This window comes from Zosterops lateralis (assembly GCF_965231275.1).
Source record: "Zosterops lateralis genome assembly, chromosome: 17".
In the NCBI taxonomy this organism is placed as follows: Eukaryota; Metazoa; Chordata; class Aves; order Passeriformes; family Zosteropidae; genus Zosterops; species Zosterops lateralis.
Window position 1 is genome coordinate 4,054,394 of NC_139777.1, and position 14,162 is coordinate 4,068,555.

The following is a 14,162-nucleotide window of genomic DNA, read 5'->3' on the forward strand; positions in this document are numbered from 1 at the left end:
CCTTAACATGATCCCTCCATCAGCGCAGTCCCCGGGGCACAGCCGGGGGGCTTTGCCGGCAGGAAAATAAACCGGGGCTGGGGAGGGGTGACAACCAACGCTGGAATTCCCCGTCCACCACTCGGGGACTGAAAATCCACCTTCCCCAGCACTCCAGGACTTATTCAGGCTCGGGCAACAGCTTTTGCACGACTTTGCCCTGCAGCTCTCACCCCATCTGCCCGCCGGGATTCACCTCCTGCAATCCAGGCGGGATAATCCCCTCCTTGGAGCATCCCTGGAGGCGCACAGCAGCTTCCCCCCAGCGGCTGCCGGGGAAGGGATGAAGACGCTATGGCCAAGCTTTTGCTAAAACTCCAGCGGTATTTTCGGCGCAAACCCGTGCGTTTCTTCACTCTGCTGGCTCTCTACCTGGCTGCCGGCAGCTTGGTTTTCCTGCACTCGGGTTTTTCCGGGGAGCCCCGGGTGCAGGGCAGCCCCCGCAGCCCCGCGGGCGCACAGGGGCCGGGGCTGCCCTACCTGGGGGTGATGCAGCTCAGCCGCGGCTTCAAGGCGGCGGCCACGATGCCGGCGGGAGGCCGGAGACACGGGCCCTGGTTCAAAAGCACCTCCAAGGAGCCGTCGGACAGGGGGAAATCCCGGGATAATAACGGCGGCCCCCGGAGCAGAGCGAGCAGGGCCAGGAGCGGCCGAGAGAAGGAGGAGGACAGAGGTGAGGGGTGGGGATGTGCACCAAGGTGGGGGGTTTCTCCTTTTTGCCTCTCCCAGGGGGATGTCAAGAGTGGTCTCTGAGATAGTTTTGGGTTGTGCATCCCTGCCAGGACCACACACCCCAAGGAAATCTTTATTTATTTATAAACCATGTGTGTGCGCTGCTGGGGCATTGAGATTTTCTTCCCACATCCCACGGGAGCAGCACCCCACTCTGCAGAACATCAGTCCAAATGATATTTCCAGAAGGATCTTCTCTCTCCTTCTTCCCTCCTCCCTTTCCTCCCTCCCCAAGTGCCAATAATTTGCTTTTATTTTTCCATCTTCACCCTTTTCCCTGGTGCATCACTGAGCTCTGAGTCCCCCCCTTGGTGTCAGAGGAGATTTTGGGGGTGGCAGCTGGGGGGATGCTGTGCTTCATCTTCCTCCCACCCTCTGGCTCTGCCAGGGGCCAAATTCAGTTTTCATCCTGTTGGCCTGAATCAGCACAAAATCCGGGTTTGTGTGGGTGCTGTGTCGAGGCAGGGGCTGGCTGTGATTGCCATGGAAGGGCAGACAGGGCTGGGCTGTGGCCTCTGGAGCCAGGAGATCCCTGCCTGCCTGGGGTCTTGTCAAGTGGGTCCATTATTAATGATCAAAGATAAGAAAATGGAGCCGTTCCCATTGATTTTTAAAATATCCATCTATTTATCCTGAAGGCAGCCAAAGCTGCATGTTCTGTAGGATTTGTGTGGCTGGGCTGCAGCAGGAACCCCCAACCCAATGGCAAATGGGGCTTTCCCAGGGGTCCAGGCTTGATCCCCCCAGCCTGGGCTGCTCCCAGGGCATGGAGGGCTCCTCCTCCTCCAGTAGGATGTGGCTGTGCTCATTCCAGGAAAGGTGGATGGTGCAGGCATGGAAGCCAAAAGAAAAGTGGTGCTTACAGGATTTTGTCCTGCGAAAAGGAGCTGAAGGGGTTCCCCCATTGTGACCCCACTCCGAGGGGTCTCTGGGGTGTTTTGGTGGCCACATCTCTCCATTTATACAAACTGACTTTAGTGCAGCCTCAGCAGATGGTCCCTGAGCCTGGGCTGGGTGTCCCCATAAAGACCCCAAGCAGTGCCCGTGTCCTGGGCCATATGTCCCGTGTGCTCCAAGATTAACCTCACCCAGCACTGCCAGCAGGGATGGGCTGCTGGCCTTGGGATTCCTGGGTTTATCTGCTCCCAGGTGGTCTGGGAATATAATTTTCCCCTTGGAGCATCTTGGCAGCTCCTGAGTGTGATGGTGTGGAGAAATCTCACCTGCCTGGTGTTCCTGGTGTGGCTGGTGGAGCTTCAGGAGCTCCCCCTCTCTTCCCTGCTCCTCTGGAGCACCGGGATATCTGGCAGGAGCAGGCGGATTTAATGGCGCTGGTAATTAAGTGGGGACAGCTTAACGAGGCGGCTGCGGAGGCTCTGCCACGTGAAATCATTCCAGAGGGAATACTGCTCCAAAAAATCAGCTCTGGTTCAGAGCGTGATGTGCAGCTCCCTCTTCCTCCTCCTCCTCCCTCCTCTGCCGGCAGTGTCAGGTGAAGGTGTGGGTGGAGAGCAGCCCTGTCTGCCAGGGAGGGGCCTCATCCCCATGGGAATGCAAATCCCCGTGGGAAGGGGCATCTCCTGCCTCCAGCCGGGGAGGATTTTTAGGCAGTGAAGCCAAGGGAAGCAGGAACAGACCCCAACCCTCAGCCACATCCATTTCTGGTGCCTTCCTGGACAAGTCCAGCCATTCCCACCTGTGATACACAACCAGGCAATTCCATGAGGATGGAGGGACCAGCCACCCCAGGCAGAGCTGGAGCTATCCCTTTATCCCTAGCTCTGGGAAAAATGGGATGCTTGGGGGGATTTAATGACAATCACTGGGTGGATCTGTGTGTGTCTGCTCACAGCCGTGTTTCCGACAGGCTCCAGAATTCCTCCTGGAGATTTTTATGGATCAATGTTCCCCCTCTCCCGTCCTCCCTCCTCTTAGTATCTCCCCCTTCTCTTGTGTCCTCGTCTCTCCCTAATTATTCCGGCTGGCTTCCCAATAAGTGGCAGCACACATATGTCAGGAGCATTGGATTGAAGGTAATGCACATCAGTCACCCCCTCTGTACAAGTGTCTGGAGCCATCCCACACCCGCTGGATCCGGCACGGCTGGAATCCACTGACCTGCCAGGACCTGCTCAGCCCTCTGGGAGTGTCGTGTGGAGTCGTAGCTCTGTTGGTTGATGTTATCTGGCACATTTTTCTCCCTTTTCCTCCCCTGCTGCCCTCCATGCTGGCTTGGGAAGGTGGTTCCTGCACTGGTGGGGTCTGTGCTGTGCTGGGATAACTGGGAATGGGGGGAGTTTGTGTGGGGCACACCATGGATGGGGTGAGCTGGGTCAGGGACCCCAAGGAGGTGTGGAAAGCAGGGAAGAGGTGAGGAGTGTTATCCCAGAGTGTGGTTTGGAATTGGAGTGGCACAGTGAAAGAAATTCCCTCCTGTGAGGGTGGGAGACCCTGGCACAACGTGCCCAGAGAAGCTGTGGCTGGAAGTGTCCAAGGCCAGCTTGGAGTAACCTGGGATAGCAGAAGGTGTCCCTGCCTGGTTGGGACCCAGAATTTCCAAAGCAAACAAACAGGGAATGCTGCTGCACATCCCTCCTTAGGGAAAAACCAAGAGGGGTGGGATCAGTGGTTGTGACCCCCTGTCCCCCCTGTGTCCCCAGCCCGGTACATCGGCTGCTACGAGGACAACACCCGGCAGAGGACCCTGCGTGGGATGTCCTTCTTCGACTACAAGAAGATGACGGTGTTCCGTTGCCAGGACAACTGTGCCGAGCGGTAGGGACGGTGACAGGGGCTCCAGGAATCCATCAATCCCTGCACACCGCCCCCATCAACCCTTTCCCACCGTATCCATGAATCCCTGTGCACTGTCTCCATCAATCCTTTCCTATGGGATGGGATGGGATAGGATAGAATTAAATGCAATTAAATGATATATGATATGATATGATATGATATGATATGATTGATATGATATGTTAGATTAGGATATGATAAGAAAAAAGAGTAAGATATGAGGTAGGATGGGATGGAATGGAGGGGAGTAATAGGATAGAATAGACTAGACTAGAAAAAATAAGGATAGGATAGGACAGGACAGGACAGGATGGGATGGGATTAAATTTATGATATTATATATTAGGATATGATAGGAAAATAGGGTAAGATAGTGGGTAGGATGGAATAGGATGGAATGGAATGGAGGGGAGTTAGCAGGATAGAACAGACTAGAAAAAATAAGGATAGGATAGGAAATAATTGCAGAATGGGATGGAATAATGGATAGGATAGGATAGGACAGGACAGGACAGGATAGGATAGGATAGGATAGGATAGAACAGGATCCAGTATTTTCTGTTGGAAGTGCCCTACAAGGATCACAAGCCCAGAAATGAACCCCTGGGATGCACTGCTGATCCCAGCAGTGGCCACAAGCAGGAATGCTCCTTCCAAACCCCCTGGAGCTGGGGAAATGTGCTGAGATCCCATATCCCTCTCTCGGCAGGGGTTACCTGTACGCGGGGCTGGAATTCGGGGCCGAGTGCTACTGCGGGCACAAGATCCAGGCGTCCAACGCCAGCGAATCCGAGTGCAACATGGAGTGCAAGGGAGAGAAGAGCAACACCTGCGGCGGGATCAACCGCCTCTCCATCTACCGCCTGGAGCTGGCCCAGGAATCCGCCCGCAGGTGTAAGTTGGAGGCGTCCCTGTGGATCCCAGCTCAGCCCTGCCATGGGGGGACTTCTCGTGCTGCTGGAGGGGTGATCCTGGCATTCCTGAGCTCTGTGGAGGTTTTTGGAGAGTGGTTTTTGAGTCTGGGATAATTTTGCTGCTGTAAACATCAGGAATCTCCTTGTGGGAAATGCTGCTGGCTGGGGTTGGGTGGAATGAGGAGCGCCAAGGACTCCTGCTGGAATTCAGGGAGTTTTGGGAGACTTTGGGTGGAGATTTCTTTCCCAATGGCCAAACAGGACCACCAGTGTCTCCTGTGTGTGCTGCAGGATGAAGGATGTGTGGGAATCCCAGACAGAGGTGAGGGTGCTCCCAATTAGGCAGGTCTATAATTGCCCACATCCCGTGCTCACCTTTCCTCATATCCAAGAAATGGGAAAAGGGATGGCAACAACCAGGAATGCACAGGGGCTGAGGGTGGTGAGGACCCAGGATGGGATTCTAGTGCTGGAAAATACTTGATCACACCCAGCCATGCTCTCCTCCCTGGTTCCATCCCTGGGATCACTGAGCTGATAGAAACAGGCAGAAAAAAAAAAACATATCCCAGATTTTGCTGCCGGGGTTTTGCTCTGATTTTGCTCCGTCAGCAGCCAGACGAGCGTCATCCAACGTGGCTGCACTGCTGGAGGGGCCGGGAGCCACTGGAGCGGTCAGAAATGCCGTGTCACACTATGTCACATGGAGTGGCACTGGTGTCACTTTTGGGATGTCACCAGGGCCTCTCTCTCTCTCTCTCTCTCCCCCAGATGGAAGCGCGATATTCCGGGGATGCTTCCGCCGGCCAGAAAACGTCTCCATCGCCCTGCCCGCCAGCCAGCTCATGCTCAACATGTCTGTGGATAAATGTGTGGATTTCTGCACAGAGAAGGTACAGGGATAATCTTCACTTCTTCATCTTTGTTTCCATCATCATCATTATCAGAGTCACATCGGGAGATCTGTACCCCGTTAGGGACAGGATTTTTGTGTATCCAAACAGCAAAGGGATAAATGGATTTGTGTCCCTGCTATGGGAGGGACTGGAGCCAGCAACAACCCTGGGAAGGAGCATCCCAGAATTAGAGTTTAGGTTAGAAGGGATATTTAAAGGAGACACTGTGTGGTCCTGCTCTGGTCCAGAGGCCTCATGGGGTGTGAGCTGGGAGGGAAAATGTTGGCGGTGGGAACTGATGGAGGGTGGATGCTGGAATGGGCTGTAAGGATGCTGGAAATGGTCTGGAATGATGTTTGAAATAGGCTGGGAGGATGCTGGAAATAAGGCACTGGAATTGGAAAGATGCTGGAAAGGGCCGGGAGGGGATGGAATGGGGAAGAACGATACTAGAATTGTCTGGAAAGATGTTGGAATTGGAAGAATGTAAGAATTGTTTGGAAGAATGCTGGAAACAGGCTGGAAGGGTGCTAGAAATAAGGTGTAAAGAGGCTGGAATTGGAAGAATGTAGGAATGATCTGGAATGGTGCTGGAAATGGTCTGGAACGAGGCTGGAATTGGAAGGATACTGGAAAGGGCTGGATTGATGCTGGAAAGGGCTGAAAGGAGGCTGGAATGGGATAGAATGGGCAAGAACAATACTAGAATGGAATGGTCTGGAAGGACACTAGAAATAAGGTGTAAAAGATGCTGGAATTGGAATGGTGCTGGAATGATCTGGAATGATGCTGGAATGGTCTGGAATGATGCTGGAAGGATGTTACAAACCACCCCTCGCCACCCAGCAAGGGCAGGTGCAGGAGCCAAAGGCTCTGCCACGGTGAGGAAGGTGATGCCAGCGCCATTCCCTCTGTCCATCCCGCAGGAATTCCCCCTGGCAGCCCTGGCAGGCACCACGTGCCGCTGTGGCTTTCCCAGCACGCTGTTCCCGCTGCACGAGCGCGAGGACGAGCAGCTCTGCGCCCACAAATGCGCCGCCGAGGAGTTCGAGAGCTGCGGCTCCGCCGACTTCTTGCTGGTCTACCAGACACAAGTGCAGGGTGAGCTGCTCCCGAGCCCTTTTCCCCCTCAGGAATGCCAGCAGGGAGTGTGAGCATCCTGTTAAAAATGAGTGTTTCTTTTAATTCCCTGGGAAATCGGTGCTCCCCTGAGGAGATGTGCTTGGTGCCTGGCTCAGCTGTGGGGCACAGAGGATTCTGTCTGCCTCTGGCAGGATTCCTCCCTTGCAGGGGTTCTCCCATCTCTCCATGATCCCCTGGGAGTCTGCTATCCAGAGGGGACAAGCTCCAGGGAAAAGGGGTGGGGGAAAAGGCAGAAGATTCCTGAGAGGGCTCTTGTCCTCCAGCAGTGGGAGCAGGGAGCCAGGAAAGCACTGGGAGAAAGGAAAAATATTCCTGGGAGAGGAAAGGGCTGAAGGGAGCAAGTGAGCATCCATATTCGGGTGGTTTTGGGTCAGACTTGTCACGGTCCTTTGGTGTTTGGGGCTGTGCTGGAAACACTGTTCATTGAGCCATAAAAAAACCAGCAGTGTTGCTTGGCACAGGAATCCCCATTAGTCACTCTTCCCTAAGCACACAGCTGGGCATGACAGAGAACTCTTTGGAAAAATCCTCTCAGGACTTTTCAGGTATTTAGGACTCTTTGAGGTATCCAGCACCCTTTGGGATGCCCCTCTAAGCCTCAAGCAGGGCACCTTTCCCTGCACAGCCACCTCCTCATCCCTTCCCCGGCATTTTCCTGGGAGCAGCAGCATTTCCTGAGCTATGCCTGTGGGAAAAGCAGGTTTCCATGACACATTCCTGATGTCTCTCTCTGCAGACAACCGCTGCATGGACAGGAGGTTCCTGCCCAGCCGTGCCAAGCAGTTGGTGGCCCTGGCCAGTTTTCCTGGAGCTGGGAACACCTGGGCTCGGCACCTGATTGAGTTGGCCACTGGTTTCTACACCGGCAGCTACTACTTTGATGGCTCCCTCTACAACAAAGGTGAGGGGAGGGCACTCCTGGGGTCCCACCACAGCTGGGGACAATCCTGTGACATCCCAGGGGCTGCAGGGAGGGCGGAGCAGAGCTGGGTGTGACCAGTGCTGTTCCATGGGGTGGTTTGGGGTGGAGTGTCCTGGTGAGGGAATTCTTCCCTGGGAGGGTGGGGAGGTCCTGGCAGGGGTTGCTCAGAGGGCTGTCCCATCCCTGGGAGTGTCCAAGGCCAGGGCTTGGAGCAACCTGGATAGTGGAATTTATCCCTTTCCCAGGGGGTTGGAATGAGATGAGTTTTAAGATCCCTATCCCACCCAAAGCATTTTGGGATTCTGGTTCAAATTACCCACCCCAATCCCAGTTCCCTCAGTTTAGAACCTCTCACAACAGTTTTATATGGACACCTTGAAGGTTTCTCCTGTTATTCCTTCACTTTTTGTGGCTTTGAGAGGAAATCCTCCATTCCTTCTCAGCTGTGCTGGAGCTGGGATCTGCATCTGTCCCGTGTGGTTGGTGGGGTCTGTACCCAGGGTATTCCCTAAATCCACATTTTCCCGACACCACAGGCAGCACATTCCTTCCAAATTCCTGCCAAATCCAGCCTTGCAGAGAGGGAGATGCTGAGTGAGGGAGCACCGTCCCAGCCCCCAGGGTGCAGCAGCAGTGGGAAAAGCTCTGGTTGGGTTTTGCTGAGCCACCCAAGCGTGGGTTCCGTGTTTGTTCCCTGCCGGAGGGGCCAGGAGGTATCCAGGCAACCGGCAGATTTATCCACTGCTGAGAGCCAATTACACCTCTCTAATTGATGGAATACAGCTCCTTCCAGCTTATCCCCCACTCCAGGTGCATTCCAGGGGCTGGGATTGATGCTGGCTCAGCCCCATGCTCAGTGGAGGGTTCCCTCTCTGGACCCCCCCATGGCATCACCCCCACCTTGGGCTGATCTGCTGCCCCACAGCCCCGAGGATTTCCCTTTCTTATTTTTCTTCTAACTGTGCTCAGGGAGGTTAAAGCCATTAAATCTGCCCTTGACCCCTCAAAACAGGCACAAGAGCCGAGTGTGGCCAGGGAGATGTCACCCTGAGGGGCCCCTGTGCCTGTGAGCCACCCACTCATGAATTTTATGAGACTCATAACATGGGAAAATAAATGATTTCCATCTGGGAGAGGGATGCAAATCCTCCTTCACGCCCCAGCTGCTTTCATCATCCAAGTGGATTTTGCAACCTGATATCCCTGTGATGTTCCCTTTCATGGAATCACAGGATCATTCGGCTTGGAAAAGCCCTCTGAGACTGAATCCAGCTGTTCCCCCAGTGCTGCCAAAGCCACCATGTCCCCAAGAGCCACATCCAGCTTTTAAATCCCTCCAGGGATGGGAACTCCATCACTGCCCTGGGCAGCTGTGCCAGGGACTGATCACCTTTTGGGTGGAGATATTTTCCCTTATATCCCATCTCAACCTCCCTGGGAGAACTTGAGGCTGTTTCCTTTAATCCTGTCTGGTTTTCCATGGGAGCAGAGCCCGGCTTTCCTTAGCTCCTGTCAGGGAATTGTGCAGAGCCAGAAGATCCCCCCTGAACCTCCATTCCCCTGGGCTGACCCCCTTTCCCAACTCCCCATTAATCCCATCTCCATCCGGGCAGGATTCAAGGGTGAGCGGGATCACTGGAGGAGCGGGAGGACCATTTGCATCAAGACCCACGAGAGTGGGCAGAAGGAGATCGAGTCCTTCGACTCGGCCATCCTGCTCATCCGCAACCCCTACAAGGCGCTGATGGCCGAGTTCAACCGCAAATACGGGGGACACATCGGCTTCGCCGCCCACGCCCACTGGAAGGGCAAAGGTAGGGCAGGGAATCCCCTGGGAGAGCTCCAGCCCAGCTGCAGGAGCTGGGAATTGGTTGGGAAAGCTGGGAATTGGGTGTCCGCAGGGGAATCTTGGGCTGTGCCATTGTTTCAGGTTGACCTGAAATAGGAGCTGGAGAATAAAGTAGATGTTTATTGAAAGGGCTTTAAAGGCAGGACAAGAGCCTGGCCAAGGCTGCACCCAAGGTGGACCCAAAATGGTCACAAAATGGATGACCAGCCATGAGGTCTCACACTTTTATAAGTTTTGGTCTATTTGCATATTGGGGTTTAATTGTCCAATTACAGCTTCGGATCATGAAGTCCCATCCTTCTTGTTTTCTCTCTTCAGTCCACTGTTGTTTGTGCTTTTGGGACTGAAAAATTGTAACTGTTGTCCTTGGTCTCCACTAGGAAAAGGATTTGTTTTGTCTCCCTGCTCTGTGAAGAGCTGACTGACATTGAATGTGAGGCTCAGAACTGCACCCCTGGGCAGCACAGAATATGAAAAACATCAAAGCTAAAACTTAAGGCATCACCACCACTTTGGGGCCATCCCTTGGTGTGACCTTGGATTGGTCATGTTGGGTGGGATGGGATGGGATGGGACAGCAGGAGCACCCTGCCCTGGCTGGCCCAGGCAAAGATGGACATTCTCTGTCCCCAGTGTGACCACAGGGAGTGGTGGCAGCCCCTAGCCCATCCCTGAGATATCCAAGTGTTATTTCCATGTGTCCGACTTCTCCTGAGCCACCACCCTCCCCACGCTGAGGCTGCTTAATTACAGCAATTTCCAAATTGCTGTTGTGGGATCGGCTTCATTGGAAGGAGTTAAAATGTTTAGCTTGATTGAACATCTGCTACCCTTAACTCTGAGTTTATTTAAGGGGAGTTTTGGCTGCTGTGGCTGGGATGTGCCTGGATTTCGTTATCTCCATGTGCTCACAGTGCTGGGGACAGCCCAGCCCTGCTCTCCCCAAGTGGGGGGTGGTGTCCCCACTTCCTCAGCCTTGTGTCCACTGTGGTGGAGTAGGAGCCTCTTGGTGGATTTTTTTCCCCATCCACCTGTGGATAGAGCCAGGATTGGTGTCCCAGCACCACAGGGAGCCTCCCCAATCCCAACCCCCTCCCCAGCCTGGCCCAAGTCTGGTGTCTCCAAAGGGAGGGAGATCCAGAGGGGACAATTCCCTCCACGCCAGCGCAGTCTTGTTTGCATGCATTTCAAAATACATCACCAAATTCTTTCCAGAGGATGTGTGGAGTGATTAGCCGATGGGTTAATTGTCAGGTTAATTACCCATTGCTGGGAAAGATGAAGATTTTCCATTGAATGGTTGGTGAACCCACTCCCAGCTGGAGAGGCCCCTGAACATGGAGCATGAGGGTCCCACTCCCAGCTTTCCAAATTATTTTCTTCTCCCAAAAACTAATTTTGGGGCAAAATTGGGGGAAAAAAAATCCCCAGGCCCTCTCTCCAGCCTCAGCCCCAGTGCTGAGGGGGTGTTTTCCCATTTCCCCCAGCCCATTCCCAGCCCTGCAGAGCCCAAACCCCTGTTTGGTTCCGTGGCATTAATTTTACAACATCCCTGGAGCGGCTCCAAAGCAAAGTTTTATGTGCTGTGATTACACAAGGTGAATTGTCCTGGATCTGCTTAATGGAACACATCCTGTGGTTAACGATTCCTCAGGGAATTAAACCCAGTCCAGCTGTTAATCAGGCCTTGGTTTTTTTGCGGGGGAGCACAGGAGGAAGAGGGAGATGCCTGGAGCTTTAACTGCTGGGAGTTTATTATTGCTGTTCCACCATCTCCTTTTTACCACCTGATTTGAATGGCAGGATCAATTAGCCAGAAGAAGGTTAATTGAGAAGGTTAATTCCAGCAGGGATGGGCAGAGGACACAGAGGACATCCACTCACACTCTCTGTGTAAGAGGCTGAATGAGAGATACGGGAGTCCAGGTGGCTCTTTAAAGGTGCTGTTTATTTCATAAATTAAAGTCACAGCAGTTGTGGGTAACGGAGCCAAGCCTACAGCTGTCAGCATCAGCTTATAGGCAAAACCTGAACCACTTTAGTTTTGGTTACAATGCATTATATAGTTTTCTTTATATCTCAATAGATAAAAACCAATCACCATCATACACAATACCTTTACTATTACCTCTAGCCTATCCTAACTACTATCATTCCCATATTGTGTTACAGTTTAAGCTTAAAGTTGTTTTTCAGTTTCCTTGCAGTGGAAAATTATTAGACCTTTTTTTCTCCTTGGTAAAAGCATGGTTTTGTTGGCTTATGCTATCTTTTGCTTTTCTTGACACCTCTTTCTTCTCACTAAAAACATCTTGTTTGTTTGTGGTCAACATGTCCTTTGCTCACAAAACCTCTTTCCAACTCGGCTGAACCTTTGCCTTCATAGTTGTCCAATGTGAAAAACGAGTTCCACTCTCTTAGAAAAATTTATAAGTTTAATAAAAAGTAAAAATAAAAAAATAGACAATTAGGAGACAGAAAAACAAAAGTATCTTGGCTGAGGGTGCTGGGTGTACGGCCAGCCAACAGCACACTCACTTCTTAAAAATTCTTGCTTTTTAAGGATTAACCTTTTACATATGCATTTTTTGCAAACATTCCTTTGAGTCCAGATGTCCTTTTGGGTTTTGGCCCCCCTTCCTTCGAAACTTGCCCCATTGTGCTCAATTAGCATTTTACTAGATAAAAGTCCTTGTTGGCACCTGGTAGCTTTCCTGATACCAGAAGATCAATGAACTCTCTCTTGTAGCTTTTGTTTCATCACTGTCTCAATCTTATCAATTTCAGGAATGTAAAAGGATCTTCTCCCTCTGGATCTTCTGGTTTGGTCAGTTTAGATATTACAAAGAGGAAAAAAAAAACCCCAGTCTTTTTACTGTTACAATTAGAAAATACATTCATCACCTTTCTAAACTCCATTAATAAAACATAATATAGTACAATTATACATACAGTATTCATTTTAATATTTGCGAAAAGCCGACTTTATAATATGCATTTGTAACAATTGGCTTCAGCAACTCTGAATTTAGACATGTTTTATTCTTTTATATCAAAACTTTGTATTCTTCCAATATCAAAACTTTATATCTTCCAATATCAAAACTTTATATTCTTCTAATATCAAAACTCGCTTCCATCTCTACTCTGCTTTCAGGTTCCACATTCAGCGAGCCTTATGCCGAGCATTCATATCTAAAATTTCACTATAATTTCCATAATTTCCAACATCTCTGCCCTTTTTTTGGATTTTCCCCCTAGAGTGGCCAGAGTTCGTGGCCAACTACGCGCCGTGGTGGGCGACCCACACCCTGGACTGGCTGCGCTATGGGAAGAAGGTGCTGGTGGTGCACTTCGAGGACCTCAAACGGGACCTGTTTGTGCAGCTGCAGAGGATGGTGGCCCTGCTGGGCGTCCCGGCCTGCGAGGACAGGCTGCTGTGCGTGGAGGGACAGAAGGACGGCAACTTCAAGCGCTCGGGGCTGAGGAAGCTGGAGTACGACCCCTACACCCCCGAGATGAGGAAAACCATTGGCGGCTACATCCGAACCGTGGACGCGGCGCTGAAGCTCCGCAACCTCTCCGGGGTGCCCGAGGATTATTACCCCAGATGATGGTGATCACACAGGGGGGACCATGCCCTGCTGTTGGCTCGGTCCTCCCCGGCTTCCCACCTAATTCCACCCAGTGGGTGGCTCCTCTTTTAACCCTTCATGTGCTGCTGTAGCTGTTGGTCACTCCCTGCATGAGCCGCCGCAGGTCCCCAGTTGTCGCTGAGCTTTTTTTTTGGCCAACCTGGGGACAAGGGTGCCTTCCCTGCCCTGGGGTCCCTGCTCCTGTTCTGGCTGTCCCAGCCCTCCTGGGAAAGTGCCATGGGATGTTTGTGTGTCCCCTCAGGCTCTCCTGGGGATGCTGAGCTGCTCAGGCCGTGCCTGATGCACACGGAGCTGCCGGAGCTGAGCTCCCTTTGGGTGGGTGACCCCAAAATCCCAGCCCTGGAAGGATTCCACTTGTCTTTGGATGGAATCTTCATCCTTTCCCAAGGGAGGATGGACCAAGGCCGTGGCACCATGTGGGTGATGCTCCCATAGATCCTGCCTGAGGTTCTGGGATGGGCAAGGCCGTGCTGTGAATGTCCCCAGACGTGGTGGCTGTGGCCCCCTGAGCCATCCTGTGGCTCCCTGAGAATTCCCTGGAATTCCCCAGCCACAGCACCAGGCAAAGCTGCTGCTCCAGCCCTTGGGGGGAGCCCATGACCCCCACCAGCGTGGCTACAGGTGGAAGCTCCCCTTCCCTGTGGATGCTGCTCCAGAGGGGGACATTCCCTGGATGGAGGAGCTCATCCAGGCTCCATTTCAGAGCCCACGAGCCAGAACGGCCACCCAGGAGCATTTTTGGGGGACCAGGAGCAGTTTGGGGTGACCAGGAGTAGAGTCCACACCACAACCCAGCTGCACCCACCCCCCGTGGGGAGCAAACCCTGGGGCTGAGCTTTGGGGTGTCCCAAAGCCAAACCAAAGGATCCCACACACACACCCCGGGAACGTGCCGATTTCCGGGCAGGCTTTGTGCACAGCTGCATGTGGTCCCTGGCTGTCCCCTCATCCCACACCACCCTCCCCGTCCTGGCTTTGCCCCAAAACGAGCTCCCAAAAGCTCCAAAACCCGCAAGACCCTCCTTGGATGTAGGTGCAAAAGCCATATATTGTACGCAGCCTTTTCTAGAGTTAGAGATTCACCAGTTGGCTTTTAACTCTTGATCCTGATAGAAATGCAGGCACAGGTCGAATCCAGAGGTCCCACTTGGTCTCTATTCCAAGAGAGAAGAAAACTCCCTGGAGAAAAAAAAGGAGAATTTCAATAAAAATCTA

At 52.6% G+C, this 14,162-nt stretch overlaps 1 protein-coding gene across 1 annotated transcript; it reads left to right on the forward strand.

The window, feature by feature from the left end:
- Positions 1–324: 324 nt before the first annotated feature.
- WSCD2 (WSC domain containing 2) lies at positions 325–14,091 on the forward strand. Its single transcript, XM_083873819.1, has 8 exons — positions 325–712; positions 3,432–3,546; positions 4,277–4,461; positions 5,253–5,374; positions 6,304–6,478; positions 7,257–7,421; positions 9,056–9,256; positions 12,553–14,091. Exons 1-8 carry the CDS (start codon positions 334–336, stop codon positions 12,903–12,905), a joined length of 1,695 nt encoding a protein of 564 aa, XP_083729945.1. The 5' UTR covers positions 325–333; the 3' UTR covers positions 12,906–14,091.
- The last annotated feature ends 71 nt before the right edge of the window (positions 14,092–14,162 follow it).

Coding starts and splice junctions, on each gene's coding strand:
- WSCD2 (XM_083873819.1), top strand. CDS start 334: ATGGCCAAGCTTTTGCTAAAACTCCAGCGGTATTTTCGGCGCAAACCC. Junction 5,375..6,303: donor TGGATTTCTGCACAGAGAAG/GTACAGGGATAA, acceptor TCCATCCCGCAG/GAATTCCCCCTGGCAGCCCT. Junction 6,479..7,256: donor CTACCAGACACAAGTGCAGG/GTGAGCTGCTCC, acceptor CTCTCTCTGCAG/ACAACCGCTGCATGGACAGG.